The following is a 12,230-nucleotide window of genomic DNA, read 5'->3' on the forward strand; positions in this document are numbered from 1 at the left end:
TGACTTTTCTGGAATTATTAATTTTGTGTCCGTGGCTATAATGCATATATATATATATATATATATATATATATATATATATATATATATATATATATATATATATATATATATATATAAAACTCAATTTTTGGTGAGATAGCCATGTCGTCCTGATGGAAGGTTCCTAATGGTAGCTTCCTAAGGGATATATGTACTACAGTGATATTCCCAGAGAATTTACGTTCAGGTCTCCAAAATTCTAACTCCTAGCGTGAATATCCTTAAAATTCCTCTCAAGGATATCGCGTAATATCAAGGGACGTATTCTTGAAATGCCACTTGGCAATCTTCACCCCGAATAGCTTTTACGCTTCGATGGGGAAAGTGGCAAAATAGAAGGGGAGCCGTATCAAGGTTACCCCACCTCCCATACTACTATTGAGTATCAATATGGCGCCATATTCAAGATGGCGGACATTCCGTGTAGCGTTGAGCATGGTGCTACAGATACAGTATTTCGGGAGGGATTCCACGAAGACCTTATCTATAGAAAAGGAGGGCGTGTCCATCAGGACGACATGGGTATCTCACCCAAAAATAGATTTTTTGCTTCGCTCAAAATCCGTTTTTTGGGCTTGGCCATGTCGTCCCGGTGGAAGCATACCAGAGATTTAATGTATCTGTGGATTTTCTTCAGTGCCTAAACCTTGGGACAATTTTTCTATGGTCATCTGGACCATTTGAGACAAATGACGTTACCGTTATCCGTCATTATCACTAATCATAAACAATGTTAGTGCTTCCTGCCCCCTACAGGGAAGAGTCATACTAGACGGTAGAAAAAGGGCCTCAAGGGTAGCATATATTGTATGAACAGACATGAGTATTCACTGAGTATGCAAACGGTCTCATGGTTTGCATATATTGTCGGAACAATATAAGTGTCCATCATATCTATTGTTTGTAAGCGTACAATGATATAAAGTTTACTTACATGAGTAAGTCAAAGAACTCTGGCATCTTAAATATGCAAATTGCCGGGCGAATTAGGACGCAATTAGATTCTAATAGCCATTTATTCCTAATAAATGACTAATTGAAAACGAGTGAAACGAATGTAACATAATAAAGGAATTATACATGTAACATATACATAAATTAATTTTCCTTTTTGAAAGGGAAAAAATTATGAGTGCCATTCGAAGACTGAAAATTTTCAATAAATTTTTCATTTATAATTTCTGTAAATGTTGCATCCTATCAACACTGTACTATGTACACACGGCACAAGTGTTTATCTGTATAATTTTACACCTGAGATTTTGAACAGAATTAGTGTCACCACGGTAACACTCATTTAGGGGGTATTACACTAACAGTGTTGACACCCCCTCTCCCTAATTGATAGTCCCAATCGATTAACTGTTCATTGCAGTAATCAGACGGTAGGTTCTAATGCAATACCTCCCGCCACCACATAAGGCTTCAGTTCATGGACCTCCTCAGCATGGTGTTTGTGGTACACTCTGGATGATCCCCATCCAGTATATGACCGAGGACGTTCAAGGTCCCAATCAATTAACTGTTTATTGCAGTAATTAGGAGGCAGGTTTTAATACACTACCTGCCGCCACCACGTAGTGCTTTAGTTCATGAACCTGCTTAGCATAGTGTTTGTAAAACACTCTGGATGATTTCCATCCAGTATATGAACGAAGACGCTCAAAGTCCATATACTGAAAGAAGTTCAGTGATGAAGCAATTTTCCTCAAATCATGACCTGCGGGAGTACTGTCAGGATCTGCTCTGCGAATAAAGTAGGTGAGCTTCGCCCTCAGTTGTTTTAGGATTATGTTTGATCCAGAGGTTTCTCCTTTAAAGAGCTGTCCTCCCTTGAAGTCGGAAGTCCTACGAAGGTAGACCTTTAGACACTCTACGGGACATAGAGAGACATCCTCCTTCAGAGGGCAGATTCTCCAAGGACCCCACCTTTTTGTGGGTAGCTCATTCTTAGCAAGAAAGGATGGATCAGGAAAGAGATACAGTTCTTCCCTTTCTGTGAACTGAATGTGGCCCTCATTTCTAGATAGGGCTACTATTTCACTAACTCTAGCCCCAGAGGCTATAGCGAACAGAAAAATAACCTTTTGGGTTAGATCCTTAAGGGAACAATCTTCATTGTTCACAGATGAGGCATAATGAAGGACCTTGTCCAAAGACCATGAAATGGGCTTTGGAGGTACTGCGGGCATAAGCCTTGAGCATGCCTTCGGAATCTTATTAAAGATTTCATTCGCCAGATCTACTTGGAAGGCATATAGAAGAGGTCTAGTCAAAGCTGACTTACACGTAGTTATCGTGTCGGCTGCCAGACCTTGATTATGAAGGTGGACAAAGAAGGACAGACAGAAGTTCGTTGAAATTTCTTTCGGTCCTTTCGCTTTTACAAAAGCAACCCACTTCTTCCAAGATGACTCATATTGTCTTCTAGTGGGCTTAGATTTGTATTCTTCTATGAATCCTATATTATCTTCTCAGATCCCAAATCTTTTCCTAACTGCTAGGGCAAGAAATTCATGAAATGAGGGGTTTGGGCTCTCTGTGATAAATCAAAGGCAATTAACTTCTGAGCCCTCTAAAATAGTACTTGGCTCAGTACTAGGGCCAGCCTCAGTCTCAGTTCCTTCGCTAGAGGGAACCAGTTGCTCTCGGGCTACATGGGAGCCACCAGAGCTACTCCTCCCTGGAAGGACCTCAGCATATTGAGGACCTTCGGTAGGGAATTGAATGGGATGAACAAGAATTCCCGAGTCCATCCCTTCCATACTATAGACCTTATGTCTGTTATCTCCTCTAGAGGATCCTCGTATGGGGCTACATATCGAGGTAGTTTCTTGATGATGCTTGTCATGAAGAGGTCGGTCTGTAGTTTGGGGACTTGTTCCCATCTGGGAGAAAATAGGTCTGCATCTGTAGACCATTCTAACTCTGCCGGCCTGAGCCCGAGTAGAGCATCCGCTGTCACCTTACGGATCAATTGAACATGAACTGCTGATAGGTGCCATCCTTTTAGGCAAGGGATGGCTAACATCACCTAAACTATATGAGACGCCCTCTGGCATTGTCAGTTCCGACGTCTCAGTATCACTTCGATGTCCCAGATCAGCCTGAGGAGGTCTGATCTGCGTGGAGAGTGTTTCATCAACCACGGCAGGACTAACATGGTCTTGGATAGAACAAACCGAGTTCCTTGAATTTTTCTCTGATGGGGGTGGACACCCCCTTCTTCCAACTAGGCATCCAAGCGGATGATCTTTAACAGTCGAGGTAGTTGCAAGGGCACGATCTTCAATAGGCTTTCGGCCTTTGATCGACGTTAGGGAAGCGATTAAGGGAAGACCGATATTGGTCCTTTTAGATCTCTACGTGCGTTTGATGCGTATCTTCTCCAAACTCTTAACGCATCATTCAGCTGTGCTCTTAGCACTGGGTCTGTCATTATTGCTAACTGGAAAAAGTTCAGAACTCTTCCGTGTTAGCATCCTGGAACCCTGACCGATTACCATAGTCTCTTGACCGACCCTGTGATCCTCTTTAACATCCATTGGGGAAAGGAGAACCGGAGTGACCTCGGGTTTTGATTGTTTTTTAACCATTGAAGCCATTGAGCTGGAGAGAATCAAGACTTTTTGGCACTGATTTTGCATCCCCGATGTTCCCGGAATCGGATTACTTTCTTGGATGCTCATAGACCAGCCACTTTGGGTGCTGCCCACACCAGACTTTCGTCCAGGTACTTTGTTACCTGAACCACTGATAGGCTTGTTTTTTGCGGGACTGTGTCCCCCAATTCCGTGAAGATACTTAGGACTATGTTTAGTCTGACAAGTATCTGTCCTTAGACATACGTTATCCTCTGTAACTTGAATCCTAGGTAGGAGGGGAGGGGGTGACTGACTGGAAGCTCCTAATAGGCAACTTTCAGGTCTAACAAGATTGTGAACACCCTTTTTTGAAATAGGGTCCCTATGTTCAGAAGGATTAACATTCTGCACTTACTGTTTTGTTTGAACTTGTTGAGTGGCAACAAGTCCAAAATGACTCTGAGTTTTCTTGAGTCCATCTTGTGAACACCAAACAGCCTTCCCTGGAACCCGATGGACTATGCTTTCCTTATTACCTGTATGCTTTATAGCTCTAAGGTATACTCTTCCCAGACGAGGCTGGGGTGTAGGAAGAGTTGAGGAAATAATGGTAGAGGCATGAGTATTTTCCAGCCTAGTCATATCTTCATTAGGCCTTGGACCCAAGGATCGAAGGTCCCACGATCCTGAAAGAGCCTCCATCCTACCAGAAGCATCTCTTAGCTTCGATTGATCAGAAGGTTTACATCTTCGACTGCTTGCCTGTGGCACCGCGGTCCTCGAAACTGTAGGATTTTGCTGAACAGCCCGAGGAAAATCTCTAGATTTTCCCGTCTTCCTCTTAGGCTGGGGACCCACATCCATGGAAGACTTTCTCTTTGAGGAGATGCACCACTTCTGGAGAAGTTCCATATTCTCTGTGGTGGCATTCTTAATGGCGTCTCTGACTACCTCGTTTGGAAAGAGGTCTCTACCCCAGATGTTGGAAGATATTATCTTCCTTGTTCCATGTTTCGCTTTTGCAGCCACAAACACAAACAACCTACAGGCTCTCCTAGCCTTCATAAAAGCATAAAGGTCTTTTACTAAGATGGCCATATGCATTTTGGCCAATACCATTAGTATGTCTGGGGTATCTTGGTGGGCTGAACACAATTCCATGCAATTCTGTAGGGATAGAGAGGCTGCAAGTGTCTTCTTTGTCTCTTGTTCTTTAAGCAGGAGACGTTCAGAAAGTTTAGGGAGATTTTCGCTAAACTGTCGTCCAGCAACATCCGCATCTAGTTTCCCTACTGAAAAAGTTAAATGGACTTCCTTCCAATTTTTCCCCTGCATGGGAAAGGCTAGTGATAGAGGCTTGCACTCCGCGAGTGCAGGATATGGTTTGCCTGCCTTCACTGTCTTAGTAACAGACTGAAATGCCTTCCATGTAAAGGGGAATGATATTGAAGCAGAAGCAAGAAAGGTAGGATGTCTGTTACCTAGTGTGGACACTTTCGACACTGAGTAACCCGCCTTTCTCAGGCTATTTGACAATATAGCCTGTGCCTTATCATGGTCGAGAATCATGACCTCCCTCGGTTCTGTTTCTTTTCCTGACGTTAGTTCATGCTTCCATCGAATGAAGCAATTAGGGAAAGCGTTAAAGCTTGGCCAAAACTGAATTTCGTCTAAAGGAACAGCACCCATCCTCTCCGAGATGTAGAGTTTGCCATCTAAAATCGGCATCAGCTCCGCACACCTCCAGGGATCGGTTATGGAGCATGGCAGAAGGTCTTGATCTCTGGGTCTTGTGTATGACCCTTAAGGAGTGACAAGTGGGGCTTCACAAAGCTCTTTCTTGAATTTTGCTTCCTCCTTTTCGCCTTATATGCGAAAGTTTTCCATTAGGCTTTTCATAAGGGCCATAACCTGGGCCATTTTCGTCTAATAAAGGGGTAGAAGGTGAAGATGTCAAGGTTGACAGTCTAGAGCTGGCATAGACGGAAGCAATTCCTACGTGACATTGTCCACCTCTTCCCGTGAAGGCTTCCGGCCCTCCGTCCCAAAGGTTGCCTGGATGTAGGGAGGTGCGAACCTTGCCTGGGGCACCACTATTTCCTTACTTGCTTTCGGGAATAGTAAGCTACGCATCCTATCATTAGGTAGGTATGGTCCCGGAGAGATCTTTTGGAACCCTCTTACCCAGTTGCGTAGTTTCTTACGAGCTGCATCCCTAGACTCCGTCGACTTGGGATTATCAAAACCCTCGGACACTAAAGTTCGACATATATTGCAAGCTTGGGGGTTCTAATAATGCAGGGATTCGGAAATGTTATTGCAGGGGGTATGAAACCTGCATGTATTATGTCCATAAAAGTTCTTACTTTTAATGTTGCAGAAGACCGCAACACATGTCATCTGGGATTTCTCCTGTAAAGAAAGGAAAGCAGAATGAGTATACGATTGATTATCTCACTGATAAGCAATATGTAAAAGTCATCTTTTAACTAAAGTAGCTTAGGATAGTAAGCTAGAAAGGGATAGTGGGAGACACATACTTGTGTATCCCTTGCAAGCAATTGCTGTTACCTCCCCTGAGTATTAACTAGAAGGAGTTTCCTTTTTTAAGGAAAATCGAACAAAGGGTTCTAACCCCTAGGGGTAGAAAAGTGTACAATGTCACTGCCCCTTTTATTGTTTAACACTGTGGGGTAAAGATAAATGATCTCTAATCAGAGTATTGAAGGAATTGTATTCTCTCAATATAGGATCGGTCTCAGCAGAAAACCGAAGGGTACCCAAGAAATGTAAGAAATACCTACTGTATCATTATACTATAGTTTTTTGTTTGCAGTATATTTTGCAGTTCCATCAGTGTGCTGCCCTTGTGGCTAGCATCTGACGGTACGGTCCAGCCGGCATGACGCCAACTGGACTAGGAAATATAAAAGACATATATTTGTGTATCCTACCCAGCCCATTTGCCGTGGCCTTCCCTTTCAATGTTAAATTATAGAGTTTTCTGATCAGGGAAACTCAAGGATAAGCGTTCTAACCTTTAAGGATAGAAAGTGTACTACCACTTGCCATTTAATTTATTTAATATTGTAGGGTAAAATGTAAACTGATTTCTAATCAGAATATTGAAGAAATTCTATTCTTTCAATATAGGATTGGTCTCAGCAAACACCTGGGCGAGGATATCCAAGATATATTGGAAGATAACTACTAGTAAAATATATACAATAGTTTTCTATCTGTAGTATATCCTATACTGGAAATATACTGACTACTGTATAAATTTATACTGTAATACAGCCGGCATATCGCCAGCTTAGCTAGTCCCTGCCGGCACAGCCCGGCTAGTGTGCTAGCTAAAAGAGAAAGAGACAGCATGGAGCAAAGAACTGCCTTATTATTGTGCATGTATACACTAAATAAGGATGAAAATATCTAATTTTATTGCCTTTCTCCAGAAAGAAGATTCAAATGGAAGGAGAGAATGTATCATTCAAGCTTCCATTCAGCCACCAGTAACATCATCGGTAAGGTCCAGCCGGCACATGGCCGGCACGCTAGCACCCGACAGTATTGGTACAGTCGGCCTACCGGCGGCTGAGTCAGCACGCCATTGGAAAGGAGAATGTATCATTCAAGCTTCCATCCAGCCACCAGTACCATCGCCGGAAAGGTCCAGCCAGCACATAGCTGGCAGGCTAACACCCGGCAGTACAGCTACAGTTGGCATACCACCGGCTGAGTCAGCATCTGTCTGTGCCGGCCCAAGCTAGTACCCCGGCAATAGCACTTGTGGCCGGCAGTCCTAGGGAGGACTGAAGAACCTTGGTGACAGAAGAGACTTCTCATCAACAGTCATCATGGCTGCCAGCAGCCGCCAGCCGCCGACAGCCGTCATAGCCGCCAGCAGTTGTAGTACCGGCAGTAAATTAACATGGCCGCCGGCAGCCAACATGGCCGCCGGTGATTGACATGTCCGACGGCAGCTGTCCTAGCCGCCGTCAGCTAGGCTAAAGAGTAGAAGTCCGGCCGGCCCCGCAATCTGCCGGCAATCGGAGAGATTGCAGGACGACGGCCCAAAGAGATACGATGGCTAGGCCATCACTAAAGGACAGAGGGGGAGGGAAAAGGGTCCTGTATGAGTTGTGGAAGGAGCCGGCAAGGTTGCCGGTCCTACCACTCCCTGAAGAAGCTCTATTTCAGTATCGGCGTCATCCTAGGTGACAGGAGAATATCTATTTTCCAACCTAGGGTCTGTCAATACAGTTAAGGGGACGGCGGCAGTGCTGCCTCCTCTCAGCAAGGGTGAAAGAGAGTTCCAGTGCCGTTGCCATCTTACGTAGCAGAAGAATGTCTATTCTTCAGCGTAGTTACTTCGAGCACAAGACTAGTCTTCTAGACCGCAGGGAGAAGGTGGCGGCATCATACAACCACTTCAAGTGAGGCCTAGGGAGGGCTAGCCTCCTATGCCGGCCGCCTGGCCGGCCGGGGAATGACTAAATACTCTGAAGTCTTGACCGAATCTCAAAGCCTGCTATCTGCGGCTAAGGGAAGGGACAGAAAAACACCTTAAATCTCTTAAGGGTAATCGCTTCTCCCTCTGAGTGTAGCCCTAGGCTACAACCCTGGTGGGCCGTGCCTCGAGTTTTCATTCAGGCATAACTAACGCAGGGTTTTTCTGTCCCTTCCCTTAGCCGCAGATAGCAGGCTTTGAGATTCGGTCAAGACTTCAGAGTATTTAGTCATTCCCCGGCCGGCCAGGCGGCTGGCATAGGAGGCTAGCCCTCCCTAGGCCACACTTGAAGTGGTTGTATGATGCCGGAGACGTGTAATGGTTTATAATAATTCTAGGAGATATATATCTCCACCTGAATAAATAAAACAATACATGAGGGTAACCAGGGAAATGTCTGAAAGTATACTAGATCGCCTAAGTTAGGTTACCTAGGCAAGACGAGATCTCGGTTACCAAAATCACCGAAACTCTAACTATACGATCGACATAGAACAAAGAAAATTATGCACATTATAAATATCTTTACAATTATAAATTGCCTAAATAGCTTTCATAATAAATTAATTAATGCTATTTAAACCGGGAAGTCGTTCTGCTAACTAAATAACACATGCCTAACGAACGACAGCGCCCATGGCACCTCCGGTAACAGGACTAGCTCCTAAGCAGAATAAATTACTCTAATTTCACTGTGAAACATGAGCTAAAATATACTCATTGTAAAGACCCGATACTCAACTTTCCAGAGGTGAAAGAAGATGGAGATTGCATAATAATAATCCTTGAAAATCGATCGAAAAAGTTAGATCTACAGGGAACACCACCGAGCGAAATGGCTACAAAATTAGGAATGTCCGCCATCTTGGATATGGAGCCATATTGATACTCAATAGTAGTATGGGAGGTAGAGTAATCTTGATATGGCTCCCCTTCCATTTTGCCACTTTCCCCTCGAAGCGTAAAAGCTATTCGGGGTGAAGATTGCCATGTGGCGTGTCAAGAATACGTCCCTTGATATTATGCGATATCCTTGAGAGAAATTTTAGATATTCGCGCCAGGAGTTAGAATTTTGGAGACCTGAACGTAAATTCTCTGGGAATATCACTGTAGTACATATATCCTTTAGGAAGCTACGATTAGGAACCTTCCATCAGGATGACATGGCCGAGCCCAGATATATTGCAGGACGATGGCCCGAAGAGATACGATGGCTAGGCCATCACTAAAGGACAGAGGGGGAGGGAAAAGGGTCCTGTATGAGTTGTGGAAGGAGCCGGCAAGGTTACCGGTCCTACCACTCCCTGAAGAAACTCTATTTCAGTATCGGTGTCATCCTAAGTGACAGGAGAATCTCTATTCTCCAACCTAGGGTCTGCCATATATATATATATATATATATATATATATATATATATATATATATATATATATATATACATATATATATATATATATATATATATATATATATATATATATATATATATATATTCAAATAAGCCATATATTTTTGATATATTGATATCTGGATTCTCTTAACAACCTCGGGATCAGAGCCCAAGGCAAAATCACACAAAGACCAGAGCTTGTGACCGGCTGGGAGTCGAACCCTTGTCCGGCAAACTTGTATAGACAGTGACTCTGGCAAACTTGTATAGACAGTGATTAAGTGGTAGTCACTGTCTATACAAGTTTGCCGGACCAGGGTTCAACTCCCAGCCGGTCACAAGATCTTGTCTTTGTGTGATTTCGCCTGGGGCTCTGATCTCGAGGTCGTTAAGAGAATTCAGACATTAATGTATCAAAGATATATGGCTTATTTGAATATGAAAAACACGTCTAACTGTGCAAATTTTATCATATATATATATATATATATATATATATATATATATATATATTTCCCCGTGGTAGGGGTGTAAGAATACTACCACCTTATGTCCAGTGTGTTGTAGAAGGCAACTAAAATGACAGCTGCTACCTTGTAGTCTTGCTTTTTAGCAAAAGACTAGGCCCTCTGCCAATAATTGTGCAAACCGTTGCCTTGCTGTAGGACTATTTACTCAAAGGTTAGGCCCACCACTAATAATTGGTTGATGACTGCAAGGCAAGCGATCATAAAAACCCTCAGCCAAATTATGAACAATTCCTGATGCTATTAAAAACGTGGATGCGACTAGGACGTCACTTGTAGGCGACGTGCATCAGGATCCCCTTACTGGTGTGGTAAGTGGGCGTGGGGTACCGCAGGGATCACCGAATGTGGCCCGAGAGGCTAGTGACAGAATGGAAAATCTGTGTGGGTACTTGGAATATTGGTATACTAATGGGAATATTGAGGGAGATAGTGGATGTGATGAAGAGGAGAAAGATATATATCTTGTGTCTGCAGGAGACTAGATGGGAAGAAAATGGAACTGAAGAGATGGGAAATGGGTATAACTCTATTACAGTAGGTCACAAGAGGGAAGAAATGGAGTTGGAATCATAATAGGTAGTAACTGGAAAGAAAAAGTGGACAAAGTAAAGAGATTAAATGATAGCGCTTTAAAGATCCAATTGATTATTATAGATCAAATTTTAAATATAATTTTAGCATATGCCCTTCAGATTGGTTGTCATGAACAAGAAAAATTATTATTTAGACAAGACTTTGAGTCTACAATTAGAACAGTAAAAGAGGAACAGAAGCTAATTATAGGGGCAGACATGTATGGCAGAGTAGAGAAGAGAAACGATGGATATAAGGACGTACATGGAGGCCATGGGTTTGGAACTAGAAATGAGGATGGGGCGTATGTATTAGAGATGGCTCAAAGTTTTGAATTGGAATGTATAAACACCTGGTTTCAGCTAGATAAGCATCTGATAACCTATGAAAGTGGTGGAGTGGAAAGTCAAATAGATTACATATTGGTTAGAAAAGCAGACAAGAAAAGTGTGATGAATTGTAAAGTGATTTTGGGCGAAACTTGTATTAAAAAATATAGTCTAGTACTGATAAATTTTATCATGAGAGGTAGAAACTCCAAGAAGAGAAAGAGGAGATCTAGAATTAAGGAGAGAGAGAGAGAGAGAGAGAGAGAGAGAGAGAGAGAGAGAGAGAGAGAGAGAGAGAGAGAGAGAGAGAGATGACTGGAAAGGTTGAGCGTAGAGATTAGACAGGGTAACAGAGTGGAACATATCTGGTTGGGTATGAAATATGTGTAGGGGAAATAGAGGAGTTGGTGGGAAGAACCAGCGGATAGTGTGTCGAAAGGGAAAGAAAGTGGTGGTGGAACAGAGAACTGCAAAAATCAACTAAAAGAAAATCAAAGGCATTTAAAGTCTGGAATGTAAAACAAGTACAGGGAACAGAGAAATAGTACAAAGAAGAGAAAAAAAATATGGGAGGAAAGTAGGTATAGCTATTGGAAGAGAAGTAGAGCAGTTAAATGAAAGGCCAGGAACAAAGGAAGGAGAAAATGATATCTATATGATTTCAAACTTGAGGAAAAGGCAAAAGATAGGATTTGGGCCAACTGGTACTCATCACCGATAGAGGCAGTAATTTACTGCATTGGGATGATTGCATTAACAGGAAATGGAGAGAATATTATGAACAGTTATTGAATACTAAAAATAAAAAAAAAAGAGCTTTGAGAATCACAAAGGGTGGAGGGGCAGTAATGGAGATACGGAATACAGTAGCAAAGCGGGCATTAAGTAAAATGAAGAATGGTAAAGCACCAAGCCCATCAGAGTTTCAAATTTAAATGGTCAAAATACTAGCTACAGATGGAGAAGAGTGGATGCTAGATTTATTGAGAGGAATAAGGGAAGAGGATATAATGCTTAAAGACTAGGGGGAGAGTCAAATGTTATCTATATTTAATCAGAAATGTGAATTAAACTAACAGAGCATAATTCAAAAGTTTTAGAGGGGGTACTAGATGAGAGATTGAGAGAGGTTGTAAAGATTGAGAAACAGCAGCATGGATTTATGAGGGGGAGAGGGACTGTGGAAACTATATTTATAGTAAGGCAGTTACAGAAAAAGAGACTAGGCTGGAACCAGAAGCTCTTCTGTGCTTCTGTAGATTTATAG

General features: G+C 42.6%; 1 protein-coding gene across 1 annotated transcript; it reads left to right on the forward strand.

Annotated features, from left to right (window-relative positions):
• The first annotated feature begins 10,403 nt into the window (after nt 1–10,403).
• LOC137631317 (uncharacterized) lies at nt 10,404–12,230 on the forward strand. Its single transcript, XM_068363094.1, has 3 exons — nt 10,404–10,595; nt 10,754–11,162; nt 12,043–12,230. Exons 1-3 carry the CDS (start codon nt 10,404–10,406, stop codon nt 12,228–12,230), a joined length of 789 nt encoding a protein of 262 aa, XP_068219195.1.

Source organism: Palaemon carinicauda, chromosome 39 (assembly GCF_036898095.1).
Source record: "Palaemon carinicauda isolate YSFRI2023 chromosome 39, ASM3689809v2, whole genome shotgun sequence".
Taxonomy (NCBI): Eukaryota; Metazoa; Arthropoda; class Malacostraca; order Decapoda; family Palaemonidae; genus Palaemon; species Palaemon carinicauda.

What these genes read in the sequence shown, in the direction of transcription:
- LOC137631317 (XM_068363094.1), top strand. Translation starts at nt 10,404, where the DNA reads ATGTGGCCCGAGAGGCTAGTGACAGAATGGAAAATCTGTGTGGGTACT. An exon ending in ATGGGTATAACTCTATTACA is followed by an intron (nt 10,596 to 10,753) that starts GTAGGTCACAAG and finishes TATGCCCTTCAG; the next exon opens with ATTGGTTGTCATGAACAAGA. An exon ending in GATAAATTTTATCATGAGAG is followed by an intron (nt 11,163 to 12,042) that starts GTAGAAACTCCA and finishes TTAAACTAACAG; the next exon opens with AGCATAATTCAAAAGTTTTA.